The sequence below is a fragment of the Eublepharis macularius genome, chromosome 3 (genome assembly GCF_028583425.1).
Source record: "Eublepharis macularius isolate TG4126 chromosome 3, MPM_Emac_v1.0, whole genome shotgun sequence".
In the NCBI taxonomy this organism is placed as follows: Eukaryota; Metazoa; Chordata; class Lepidosauria; order Squamata; family Eublepharidae; genus Eublepharis; species Eublepharis macularius.
Genome location: NC_072792.1, coordinates 20,428,930 through 20,442,879, shown reverse-complemented (window position 1 = coordinate 20,442,879; position 13,950 = coordinate 20,428,930). Strand labels below are relative to the sequence as shown.

At 39.6% G+C, this 13,950-nt stretch overlaps 1 protein-coding gene across 1 annotated transcript in view; it reads left to right on the top strand.

The window, feature by feature from the left end:
- The window catches only part of DACH1 (dachshund family transcription factor 1), a 521,772-nt gene that overhangs the window by 369,111 nt on the left and 138,711 nt on the right, over nt 1-13,950 (top strand). Inside the window, exons 5-6 of the mRNA XM_054973584.1 lie at nt 520-655; nt 2,531-2,665. Coding sequence (XP_054829559.1) covers nt 520-655; nt 2,531-2,665 — 271 coding nt within the window. The remainder of the gene's footprint in view (nt 1-519; nt 656-2,530; nt 2,666-13,950) is intronic.

Genomic DNA, 13,950 nt, shown 5'->3' with positions numbered 1-13,950 from the left:
TGTTCATTTTGACCTTTATTTTAAAAATTCAGCCTGTATATCAATATAATGATAAAAGCACACATGAAACATTTTTAAAAGGATGTGTGTGCTCTGACATCACTGATGATGCCACCAGCAATGACAGCACCCTCGCTTATAATCCTGATTATTTAAGGCACGTGCAGAACAAAATAAATTGACCCCACAACTGTAAAATTGCTGAGGGAAGTGAGACGCACGGAACAACTATACCAAAACCCATTCCAGTGCTTGAGGACTGACTGCTAAGGAAAATAGGGAATATTTATTTATTTGTTAATTTGTGTCCCCCCCCCAAAAAAATTTCAAATCAGAATCTCAACTAGTAAGGGTGCCCCTAAAAAGTCAGGATAACAGGTGTTCTACCAGCAACCCAGATCTGAAATGATACCCATTTTTTTTTGTGAGCGCACAGCCCTATTTGAAACTAAAAATAAGAAGCTTGTGTACAGGGGTATCGTTTTTACATTGCATTTGTTTTCTTTCGGTGATGTGCAGGAACGAGTCCCAGACAGCCCTTCTCCTGCTCCATCCCTTGAAGAGGGCCGAAGGCCCGGAAGCCACCCGTCCTCTCATCGCAGCAGCAGCGTTTCCAGCTCGCCTGCGCGAACTGAAAGTTCTTCAGACAGAATCCGTAGGTCACAATGCTTTTTCTTTGTCATTTACCATTTACAAGTCATCTGCTAAACTGATCTCCAAGATCAGGGCCAGTGTGTTGGACTAGGATTTGGAAAACCCAGAGTCATACCTCATTCTGCCATGGAAGTTTGCTGGGTGACCTTGGGTCAGTCACACTCTCAGTCTAACTTTCCTTACAGAGGAGAAAATGGAGGAAGAGATGAAAACATGCAAGCCATTTGGGGTCCCAACTGAGGAGAAAGGCATGGTAGAAAAAAAAGTAAATAAATGATAATATAAATAAATAAAGCATTTTGTTGTCAGCTTCTCTTGGAACAACTATTTCTTAACATTATTTCCCCCCAGCTTCTAGTACTGAATATTGTACCTACGTTCATAGAACTGATGTATTAAAAAGCAAGGTGTGAACATTAAAGGACGTTTAGTGGGGAAATGAGTTTATGAGATTAATTTCAGAAGTCAACATTCACAGGCCAGGCCTGTAGAAAACATGAACCACCAAACTGCTACTAACCAGATATTGTGGCTTACCAGATGTTAACAACCAACCCCCTTCCCATTTTTGCAATTCCGTGAAGGCAGGGGAAAACAAAGGTTTGTTAAGTGCTTGTTGGGTCTTTTTATATCACATTTAGCATTGCGTATCACACTCCTTGCCAAGCTCTTATGGAAAACTGTCTTTTGATGCTGTTATATTTCTGTATGGCCTTTCAGCAGTAGAACCAATGTTTGACTGTACTTGACCTGGAAAAAAAATCTTCATTTACAGTGCCATCCTTTATATGGCACTCTTAATTATATTCCCAGCCATTCTGGCATTAAAATCTGGACAAACTTTTTTTGATTGTATGAAGCAGCAGAAAGAAATTCAGATTTGTTACTGGCATTACATGTAGAGAATAGTGCATTGTAAGCTTTTTCAGACTAGAACATTACTTACAAGAGCTGTAAATCAAAGGACTGAAAATAAGGCCCAGGTCACACTCACACCTGTATCACTTGTTTTCTTATCACTTGATGCCTGACGTTTGGACGAATGACCTGGCTATTGAAAACATTGTCCTTGAAGTAGAAGTTCCATCACTAGTGTGTGATCTGTGATGGCTTATTCACACATGCAGTTAAATAAATGTAGCAAAAGCGTTCCCATTCATAAATCTTTTGCGGTTTCCATTCAAGCTGCACATAAACACTACTACATTGAAGCTGTGCGTGCACTACACCGCACTCTCCCAATGGGAGGGGGAAGGAGGGAGGAAACCTCCTCCTCTCCCTTCCAGCGGGTGAAAAAAGCAGCAGGACAGGAAGCTCAAAGCAACACTTTTCTTGCCACTTGCAAGTGGCAAGAAAAGTGCTGGGCTGGCTGCTGCCTGAAGCTTTCTAAAATGCTCCAAAGCTTTTGGAAAACTTTTGATTCGGTATTTATGAATCGGCTCAGCAATGCTGGGGCCAATTCAGAAATACCGAATCTATTCGAATCAGGCCTGATTTGGGTTAAAAACCCAAATCATAAACCTGAAGTGCACACCCCTAGTCTAATGTCCATGAACTGGCTGTAATGTTGAAACAGGGCCCATGTACACTGATGTGATCTTTGCATAAACTTCAGTGTTAGAGGTAGGCCTGTGCACATGGGACTCTGCATGTGCAAACACTATTCCAACAATTTATGTCCTGCATGTGGCATGTGGATAGCAGGGTAATCCAGCAGTGGGAAGGTCAGAACTGTGATCGTTCTCTCCCATAGTTAGGGTCTGCCATCCTCAGTGACACCTTCATGCAGACAAAAGCTAGGGTGTTTGACATCAGTAATGTGGGTTTTAATAGCACTAATTTATTATTTTGGCTTCTTTGTATATTGTGCCAGCAGCTGTCCATCAGAACGGACTATCCATGAACCAGATGTTAATGGGTTTATCACCGAATGTTCTACCTGGCCCCAAAGAAGGTGACCTGGCTGGCCACGATGGCGGTCATGATTCAAAAAGAATGCACATGGAGAAAGGTACAGAAGTAAATTTTTTTTAATTACTTAAATGAAATTAATATTTTATCCCATTATCAGTAATCAAGCAATTGTATTCTTGATGCTATGGATGGTGCACACATGGTGGTGACAGAAAAAGAGTCAATTCCTTTCTACAAGAAAATATTCATTCATCTCTTTGTGTGTGTGTGTATGTGTGTGTGTGCACGCACATGCATGCACACCCGCGTGGTATTAATTATTTTAATAACGGGGGGAAATTTAAATGGTAAAAATGGTTTTAATAACGGTGCTTAAAGAGAGGAACAAATGGATTAAAATCACACAATGAAAAGCAGATATGAAAACTGTAGCCCTTATCTATTACACTTCTTAGATGTCTCGAACAGTATTTTAGAGAAAAATTGTTTTATTTAATTGATGTGTGTCTGTAGTTGATCAAAGAAACAGTCACTTAAAGTCAACCACTATGAGATAACTGTTGATGGGGCCATGTGAATGGGAGGCTGAGAGGCTAAATTGCTTAGCTCCGGCAGCTGTTAATGGTGTAAAATGAGACTGGCAGATATCATGTAATTTATTTTAAATTTAATCAGCCATCTGACTGAAAATGTATGAGTTAGATTAATGTCTATTAGTATTTCTATTGATTATTTTGCCATCTTCTCATTTGGTTTATACAGACTTATTAGGAACTTTCTATGTCTCTTTTCCCTCTTCAATTATAGAAATACAGTTGAGGCAGGCTATAATTTTGTGCATAGATGATATATACACTTGAAGCTACCTCTGTGGAATGGTGAGATAATGGGATGATAGAGGTTCGACTCAAAAAGGCAACAGCTTGGTGGCAAAGCAGAATAGAGCCATAATAGCAAGTGCAGCAATACATCTGTACGGAATTACTGTAGCAGTAAAGATTTTAAAAATGGGACATATTTTGTGGTATAGTTTAATACATACAAAAGCTTCCCAGCTCTGTCTTATGTGCAACTACTGTGAGACGTGGAAGGGAAATTAAAATCTGGACACTTCCATTCTGGACAGGTGGCATCTTTAATAAGATTACACTAAAAATTAATGGAAACAACATTTCTTTTATTCAAATCATTAATTTTGGTTCATTGCACACACAACCTGTTATGGTTACTTGTGTGCCCCCCACTTAGACTCTGCAAATGGGATCCATGCTGAGAGTGATGTGACCAAATAGGCTTGTTTGTAATACTGAGAAAAATTTTCTCATTCAGTCCATTCAAGTTTTATGGAGGTAAAAATGAATTCCTCCTTGTTAAGCCCAGTAGGATTCTGGTAAAATGGTGACATGTTTTATGCAATGTCTATTTTTTTTTAAAGTGGACCTTGGAGGAGGTTCTGCAGAGTGGATCTCTTTGCAATTATGAGCTTATCTAGTCTGAGTTCAGTTCCAGTTGAAACGGCTTTCCTCCCCTCCCCCTTAGACATTGTTTAGATCATCGCCGCCTTTTGTCCCCTTTTCCTTCCTCTCCCTGTGTCTCTGCCTACTGAATTGGTTGTAAATATTCATGGGTTATCTAGATTTATAGGGTATACTAAATTAAAAATTGTTTTCTGTCATGACTACATTTATCATATCTCCAGAACCAGCCCTGCAACTTTTAGGGCGAGCTTACCTGTATTAAAAACAAGCGATTTCACTTACAGATATTTGCGGAGATAGTAATTATCTGTTTGCATCATTATGGACCCACGGTTCAGATATGCAATTTTGTTTCTGACCACCTTTAATCATTCAAAATCATTAATCATTATTACAGGTGGAGAAATGAGTACAAACCAAATAGGTACAGGCATTTTGATTCTTAGGATGGAACATGCCTCGTCTGCATTACTTGCCTATTTTTTTAAAAAAAATCTGAATTTTTGACCATTAGTCATTAAGCATTTGTGCATAACTCTGTTTTCCTCCAAGACACATATATGTTAATCCATCAATTGGAGTTAGAATGACTTTTAATAATTACTGGTGTGAGTTGTTGGGAAAGCTCTGCCTCTGGAAGCAGTCTTGGCTCTTCCTGATCCCCTTTCTTCTTTTAATTCAAGTGCCCTCTAAGAAGAATGCTAATTTCAGAATATATGGTTTATTTAAAAGTTAAAGTAGTAGGTATATTAATTGATTTAAGAGTTGACACCCAAAGAGGAAAAAGGCACTGTGGTCTCATGTGAATGTGGCAACATTTTGTGGAGTTTTTGATTGGGTTTCAACAATTTTTTTAAAAATATCTATTTTTTTAATCCCGCCAAATTGAATAAGAAATACCTTTAGATATTGAACCATTAAACAAATATTTTTGTTCAGAACGTCACTTCCTCCATTTGATCTTTGGTTAATTAATTCTACTGTGATTGGAACTTAAAACCATGCCACAATTTACAGCCCAGTCAATCTTAGGGTGCTGTCATGTGAAGAAGAATTTCTGGAAGGAGGCATTGTTCACAGCTACCACCACTATGGAATTTTCTAGCATCAAACAGGGTGAAGCAGCCAATCTCAGGAGACATGGCGGTGCTGTTAAAAGGCGCTGATTTGAAAACTATTTATTGTTATGTGCCTTCACTACCATAGGGGAAATCATTGGGATTATCTCTCTTGGTCTGTTTTTGTCTCCTAACATCTCCAGGATGTTGGAAAAAGAGATGTTTCCTAAAGTCTCACGCATCCTACAATGGTTAACCAAGAGAAATTCATAAATCATTTCATGGTTTTTTCTCAGACTGGAATCTGTGTGCAATCCTTGATTCTTCCCTAACCGTGATGACCCCAATCCTGAGAAAGTTGAAAAGTTCCACCCATAGGCTTCAAACCAATATATTTATGTCAACAGCCTTTGAACCTTGTATGTCTTATGAGAAGTTGCAATAATCTACTTTTCCTATATCTCCAACGGCTTCTTAAAAGAGAAAACCTAACTTTAAAAAATAAATTTAAAAATGAAGTAGCGTATTGCAAATAACAACAACAAAATTCAATTTATATACCACCCTTCAGGACAACTTAACACCCAATCACAGTGGTTTACAAAGGATGTTACTATTATTCCCATAACAATCACCTTGTGAGGTGGGTGGTACTAAGAGAGCTCTGGAAGAGCTGTGATTGACCAAAAGTCACCCAGCTGGCTTCAAGAGGAGGAATGGGGAGTTAAACCCGGTTCTCCAGATTAGAGTCTCACTGCTCTTAACCACTACACCAAACTGGCTCTCCCAATGATTTGGTATGTTTGGCTGTTTATATCATTAAGGAAAATTATCTACTCAGGAAGATGCAAACAAGGTATAATCTGTATTTTAAAGTAAATGTATTTATTTATTTAAAATATTTATATTCCCGCCTTTCTTCCAAGCATCTCAAGACCCAATATGGTGGTGAAATTCTTTGCAAAATTTTGAAAATAATTTTCAATTTTGTTACTGCAACATAGTTTAAGACTTGTTACAAATGCGTATGAGAATAAGTATTAGTTCTAGATTACACAGAGACATCATTTTCACAGGGGTATGGTGTTTAATAGGTCATCAGATCAGAAAATTCTTCTATCTACATCTATTTATATCTTCTCGATTGATGCAAATGATAAATGAACCCTGAATGAGACAGAATATATTATTTGCAATATAATCTGAAAGAAAACTGTGTGCAATTACTTCAGTTTCACACAATGAAATATTCACAAACTTCACAACAGTTGATGTCTAAAACTAGAGGGCTTTTTAAATTTGCAAAGCCTCTTGGTATATGTGGAAATTTTTCCAAGACAATTTTCCTTGCCAACCTATATTAAACTGCTATAGATGGTTAACAATTCCTGTGATTCTAATGCATGTTTTCTTAGGCCTCAGTTTTAAAATTCAACAGAGTTCCCTTTGTTTACACAAAGAGAATGTATGTGTGTCTAGAGAGGCATAATAAAAATCTACATAGTCAAATTAGAACATGTCCTAAAGCTAAATGTAATTGTGAATACACAAAAAGGGGGGGGGGAGGACCTTACTGTTTTCAATGATTTTTTTGACAAATGTGCATACTGTTTTATTTTTCCATTTAACTTGTACCTTGTCCTAATTCTTCAGTTCCTTTTTAATCTCAACAATTTTTTTGCCAGTATCTCCAAAGCTGTTCCGCAAATGTACTTACAGAATATTCTGGAATACTTAGAATTTTACTCCATAACTAAAGAATACATTCATAACTGGAGGACTGCATTGTTAGACTTGGCGCTATAAGCACCTAATGCAATTTGTTTTTAATAATTATTTTAATTGTATATTTATGTATTCATGCCTAGTGCATAGGTGCAAATCTGTTGATGCCAGTTCTAAAAATGTCAAGATGTGATGTTGTCCTCTGACCTTTCGGTTATCAGCCCTCCCAGAAAGAAAAAAAAAAGCAAACTTCATTCTTATATTTCAAAGATTTCTCTTTGGAAAGTATATGATTCCTCCCTGGTCCCCAGTTTTGTCAGCTTACTAGATCCTGCTCTAGGTGGATACTGCTCCAGACTACAGAAGGAGCCATGGCTCTGTGATGCAGCATTTACTTGGCATGCAGAAGGATCCAGGTTCAATCCTTTGTATATCCAGTTAAGGATCAGGTGTTAGGTAATGTGAAAGTCCTCTGCCTGAGACCCCGGGGAGCCTCTTTGCATCTGAGTAGACAATACTGACTTCAGAATAAGGCAGTTTCATGTGTCCATATGTTCCTCCAACCATAGGCACTTTCATACGAATGGCTCTTAAGAAAGCTTAGACTGGAGGAAGGCTTCAGAAGTTGTTTAGTGGAGTGGTAGGATACACACCCTACTGTTCTGGGTATGGTTCATCAGGATCTGTGTAAACGGCTGAATTTTCGTATCAAGAGAGATTGAATGATCCATCAATGCTTGATACAAGGGTACAGCAGACTTGCTCAGATCCAACAGTCAAGAGTTAGGGCCAGAGCAGTAAACTGGATTCATACTGAATCTGCTAAATCTGGCTTTCCCAGATAAAATTAGAGAATCAATTTGTAATTGATTCAAACTGTAAACATGGATCTAGACCTCTGGATAAATATGTGTTAATCCAGATTAATCTGGGAAACTTGCTTCAGCTTCTTGGCTGGTGGTTTCCCTGTCTTCTCACATATCTTTTTCTGAGGGGAGGAGGGAGAGGAGAGTGAGGTAGGGAGGGAAGAGGTGGTGAGGCAGGGAGGAGTGCGTGGGCAATCCGTACACAAGCTCTCCTCATGGCTTTTGCCAAATTCTTTAAAAATAATGAAAGGTTTATTCTCAATAAAACTTTGACTTCTGATTTACTGATTGAAATACATAAACAAGTTCAAGGGAATTCAGGATTTTTATTCTCAAGGCAGTTGTTTATGGAGGTCCTTTGGTGTCCACCGTTTTTTCTGTGCATATTTGTCCTCTTCAAGACTTATCCACAAGTGTCAACCTTCAGTGAAAATTGGGAAAGGTAGTATAGAAGTTTGACTCCTATCCTGCTTTGGGGCAGACAGGTTTCTCTTGTTCTTTTGCCTTGCTGTTCATACACTCACACTCTTTTGCCCAGTTTGCAAGCAGTCACACATTCTTCAACATCCCCACCCAAGCCTCTGCATTAGAGTTGGCAGCCTCCAGGTAGTGGCTGGAGATCTCCTGGAATTACAACTGATCTCCAGGCCACAGAGAACAGTTCACCTGGAGAAAATGGCTACTTTGGGGGGTGGATTCTATGGAATTATGCCATGCCAATGTCCTTTCCCTCCCTAAAACCCACTTTCTCCAGGTTTCTCCAGGTTTCACTCCCCAGATCTCCAGGAATTTCCCAACTTGGAGCTGGGAACCCTACTCTGCATACACCTTATTTCATTCACAGACATATGGACTCATATCGGCAGAGCATAGCAAGTGCCATACAGCAGTTTAAATTTGATTAATCCCACAGTTACTTTTAAGCAATTTCAAGTGGTATGGAGAAGAGAGAAGAATGTTCCAGCAATCATCACCATATCTTACCTCTCCTCCAGGCTATGAACCAATACTTGTGATTTTGGCTTCATGCAAATCCATGTGATTGTCAACCAATTCAAAGGCCATGGAATTCATCTGGATGGGGAGTGAGCAAGCCTCCGCATAAGAGATGGAACAGAGGAACTTTTTCCTAAAATGGGACATTGCTGCTCTGGATAAGAACATCAGCTTAGAAATCAGTTTAGGATTTTTACTTGGCTTTTAGTTAGGATTTAGGGTCAGTTTAGGAAACATCCCGATCCTTGTTTTAGTGACACAAACAAGCCTCCCAAATCTAATTTTTGGGTACAGATTCAATGAACAGGGGCATTGTGAGTTAAAGGAGCAACCTAGATAGAACCTGTCAGTTGGGGAACCCTGTCGGTTGTGGTTCCAGTGAGCCTTGAATGCTGAGGGATCCTGTACTGCAGAAAAAGGAATCAACTGTCCCCTCAGTGTTTGCATGTGTCAACTGAGGCTCAGTTTCAATGTGTTATCTCCCATTGGGACAAATGTCTAATCTCTGGGGAGTGAAGTTGAGAGCCAGTTATAAATTCTGTACTGAGCTATTCCACACACAACCTTTGCCTTGTTACTTTATTCTCTGGTAATAAATCTTTGTTGTTCATCACCATCTGAGTCTTGTCTGTACAGTCAAAATAGCTGCGAAAAGAGGTTTATACTTATCTCTCAATTAAGTGCATTGTTCTAGTAGGGTCCCAAATGAAAGCCTTTTAGGGAGCACAACGCTTACACACTACCAACCAGTTAATCAGTTTTTGTCTCCCTTTTTTACTGATTGTGGGCAGCTGGGGTTTAAACAAGTAAAAAGAATGACCAGAGAGTGTGGGATTGTACAGCCTTAAGACCAGAGGGCAGCTTATCTCAGAAACACCCTCTCTTCTCTCTGATTCCCCCACCAAATCATAGCTGCCCAAAAGTGCATAGAGACATGGTGCTGGAGACTAGTTTGTAGGTCTCTGTGACAGCCTCTGTTCCATAAACATGGGATAGAAAAACTTCAGAAAAATTTTAAATACTTCCCCTGCAATCCTAAACAGAGTTACACCTTTTTTAATTTATTGAAATCAGTGTGCTCAGAAGGGTATAACTCTACTTAAAATTGCACTGCCATAATCACCATTGCTTCTGAGTATTATTAGTATATCCTAACCTGGATTGGACTTTGCATAAACTGAAGTTGCTTCATAGGTGTTTTAAAAAAACCCTTTTTAGGATTTTTTTTCTTATTGAAGAGTGTTTTTTTAAATAAAACATTAGTAACAAAGCCCATTGTGGGGGGAAAAATGCAACAGGCTCTAGAAAGGGAGGGTGGGCAGGCGGGCATTGCCTCTTCCAATGTGACTGATCCCAGCTGGGTGATGGTGGTGGGGCAGACATTGCCACATGCTATGCTCCTGATCCTGGCCAAGTGGAGGGAGGGCAGGCATTGCCACCTGCTCCACTCCTGATTTTGGGAGGGTGAAGGGAGGAAGGGCGTTGCTGCCTGCTCCACACCTGATTCCGGCTGGGTGAAGGGGGGGGGCAGGCATTGCCACCTGCTCCACACCTGGTTCCAGCGGGGTGAAAGGGGAGCAGGCATTGCCACCTGCTCAACTTCTGATCCAAGGCAGGTAAGGGGAGGGCGGGCATTGCCTGATCCCAGCTGGTGAAGGGGGGGGTGGGCATTGCCTCCTACTCCGTGCCTCATCCCAGGTGGGGTGAAGGTGGGGGATGACATTGCCGCCTGTGCCGTACCTGATCTCGGCCAGGTGAAGGAAGGGCAGGCATTACCACCTGCTCCACTCATGATCCCAGCCAGGTAAAGGGGGGCAGGCATTGTCTCCTGCTTTCTGGCTGATTCTGTCCAGGTGAAGTGGGGTGGGCATTGCTGCCTCTTCCATGTCTGATCTTGATGTGGTGAAGTGGGGGTGAGCATTTCTGCCTACACCACTCCTGATCCCAGCTGAGTGAGGTTGGGGGCGGGCATTGCCACCTGCTTCGCTCCTGATCCCAGTTGGGTAAAGGCAGGGGGTGGGCACTGCCACTTGCTCTGCTTCTGATCCCAGCTATGTGAAGGCGGAGGAGGGGGGGTGAGCATTGCTACCTGCTCCACTTCTGATCCCAGACAGGTGATGGTGAGAGGCGGACATTGCCACCTTCTCCGCTCCTGACCCCAGCTATGTGAAGGCGGAGGAGGGGGGGTGAGCATTGCTACCTGCTCCACTTCTGATCCCAAATGGGTGAAGGTGGAGGGGGCACTGCCACTAGCTCCATTCCTGATCCCAGCTGTTTAAAGGTGGGGGGCGGGCATTGTCACCCTTAATGCTGAATTAATTGCTTAATGCTAAATTAAGATGCTGAATTAATTGCCTTCAAAAGAAAGTATTTAGCTGTTCATCCACACTGTTATTGCCCTGTTAAGATTCAGAATCAAGATGGGTACTCAACATAAGGCTGAACGTCAGGCTACAGTGAAATAATATGTTAGTCCAATGCCTTGTTTTGTATCTAAGTTATAGAACACAATGTCCCACACACCTTTGACAAGCATTCATTACAAAATTCACTGCAGATAGTCACAAAACCTAATGTGAAAACATGACAGCAAATTTAAGCTTTAGATCCTAGGCCACATGAATTTATTTTTGTGGATGATTTAATAAAAGATTTTCCCCCGATATATAATACTGGACATATGCCACCTCACAATGTTCTGTCTTGTTTTTTCTCTCTGACTTGTAGATCCTGGATCACATTCATGGACACAGACACAAACACTTTCACTTGCCTAAACACTGCCAACGTCTTGTTCCAAATATTATGTTATGGGTTAAGAAGCACAGTAATAGCTCCCCAGTCCCCCATGCTTGGAGCTGTTTAAATTCCTCCATCAACTTGATGGAATGATTAACTTCGTTGTTGCAGCCCTTGTACTTCCATGTAAAGTTGAAGCAACGCTTTACCCTAAGGAAACCGAATTAACTTTTACATGATAATTCATAGTTCAGAATGCCTGGGTCAGCAGTTTATAATGTCTTTTAAACATATTATCAAAAGACAATTTTGCCCAATTTCTCATCTGTTCCAGTTCAGACTGACTTTCTTTCAATGCTCTTTTTTAAAGTTTCATTTTTCCCTTTAAACGTTTGTTTTAATGGACAACAGCTTTAACGAAAGAATGCTCCTCTCCATTTATGTTTTGTTTTTCTGTTTCTTTTGCATAGCGTTGTCTGGCCTTTTCGGAGAACTCTTTGAATCAAACTTTTTGGAGGGGAAATTTTTTGGATTGCCATTGTTACCAGTTCATCGTGGAACAGTTTCAGAATATTAAACCAGTACAATTGTTTTAACTACTGTGAAATTGACATACGACGCTGAAAACCAAAAGCACCTTTCATGGGATTTTAAACACTATTTTCCTCCATATGCCATCCCAATTATTATTTAGATATTACATTCCTAATTTACTGTTAAGGTTGATTAGAATTCAAGCCTCTCAAAAGCATGCACCAAAGGTCTTAGGCTGTGGAAAACATTTTTATAAAATAATCCATTAATGCAGAGGAGTGCAACTAAATTAGTTAGCAATTTGCTGAGCATGAATTAATGAACAGAGCTTCTCCCAGCTCCCAGAGTTGTAATTTTCATAATAACCTCAGACCTTTATTTGGCAGGTTGTTTAGTTTTTTTCGTTTGAAGGTTTTCATTAGTCTAATGAGGACTATGCAAGGGCGAGCAGTCAGCACAATTTACATGGGGAAGCTATCATAATAAATGAAGCAATTTGAATAACACGCAAGGGTTTATGCAACAAGATAAGAAGAGATTGTAGAGTGAGATTTAGAGGTAACCAATACATTAGACCAACTAATAACTGAAGTAATCCCAATAAAAGGCTTAAGTGAAAGGAATGAAATTAATGATATATACAAAACTGTAATGATATGATACATGATTCATTAGATTAATAAAATAAGTGTTCAATTGTTTTTAGTGCTTTTAGCCCAAGCTTTGTTTGTATCAGGCTCTTTAATTAGGACTGCTCACTGGATCCACTTGGCTTAGTTAAGTTTTAGACTATGGCTGTGTTTTTTAATGATATTTCTTTTCTTATTTAATCTTTATAGCCCTGGTAGTCATTGAATTAATTATATGCAATATATTCTGTATGGAGATTCTTTTTTAAAAAGTAATTGCTTACAGCTCTACCTAAGTAGTGATTAAACTTTAGGGATGAATGCAAAATATCTGTTAGTTAATTCTTCAGAAAAACCACACTTGCTTCCTTTTAAAATTTGGAAAAATAATTTTAATAACTTTTGAGTCCTGCATTTCTTATGTCTTAACAACTTTTCTAATACAATACAATGCATCTCTAATCTAAGTGTATGTACTTTAAAAATGTAAACATCTTTATTTTTTAAAAAATGCTTCCGAAACATTTAGCCAAATTTTTATTTCTCAGTTCTTGGCTGTTTCAACATGCTTGTTTATTGATGAGGAATCCCCCCCCCTTAAAGAAATGTGTACAGTTTTCTTTGGCAAGCTATTTTTAAGAAAACCAGACCTAAACACAAATTAGTGTCTGCCTTCAGTGGTTCAGGGCAGTAGATCATGCCAACTGGTCCTGATGTGGTGCCAAGACGAAGCTGTTAGATAGATGCTTCTTAAGTGGCGTAGATTGTGCCCAGTACTGATAAATGGAAAATGTTATAATTTCTAGTTTCATATTTCTCTGGGTTTCAGTTACATTCTCTTTCTAGGGTGCTGGGTGAATCCAGAGATTCCCCCTCCTCATTGCACCATAACTTTTGCCTTCAGTGTCTTCTTGTGGGTTGACATGAGCAAACCTTAACTTGTCACCATCTCCACTGTCTCCACTCACTACTGCATGCTTATCCCAGGCTGACGATGTACTATGTGCCATGTGCTTATTTATGACTCTTCGTATATACATGGAAAATAATTTTAAACTGATCCAGTTTTGAAGACAAGAACTAGATCCTATTAAAGGCATGATAGTCAAGTAAAGGGTTATATGCTACTAAATTATATGAATCGTGCGTGTTGAATGAGTATAATGCAAGAGTGTGTGCACACAATGTTTAAATCAACAGTAGTTGGAATACGAGAAAATCGTTTCATTTGGTCCTTATTTGGGATTGAGCAATAGTATGAAATATAAATCATGATTTCCATTCACCAGTGTCTTGTTTTCTTTGTCCCCAGTTTCTGTTTTTCAAGAGGTGAACTATTAGTCCCATAAATACAGGG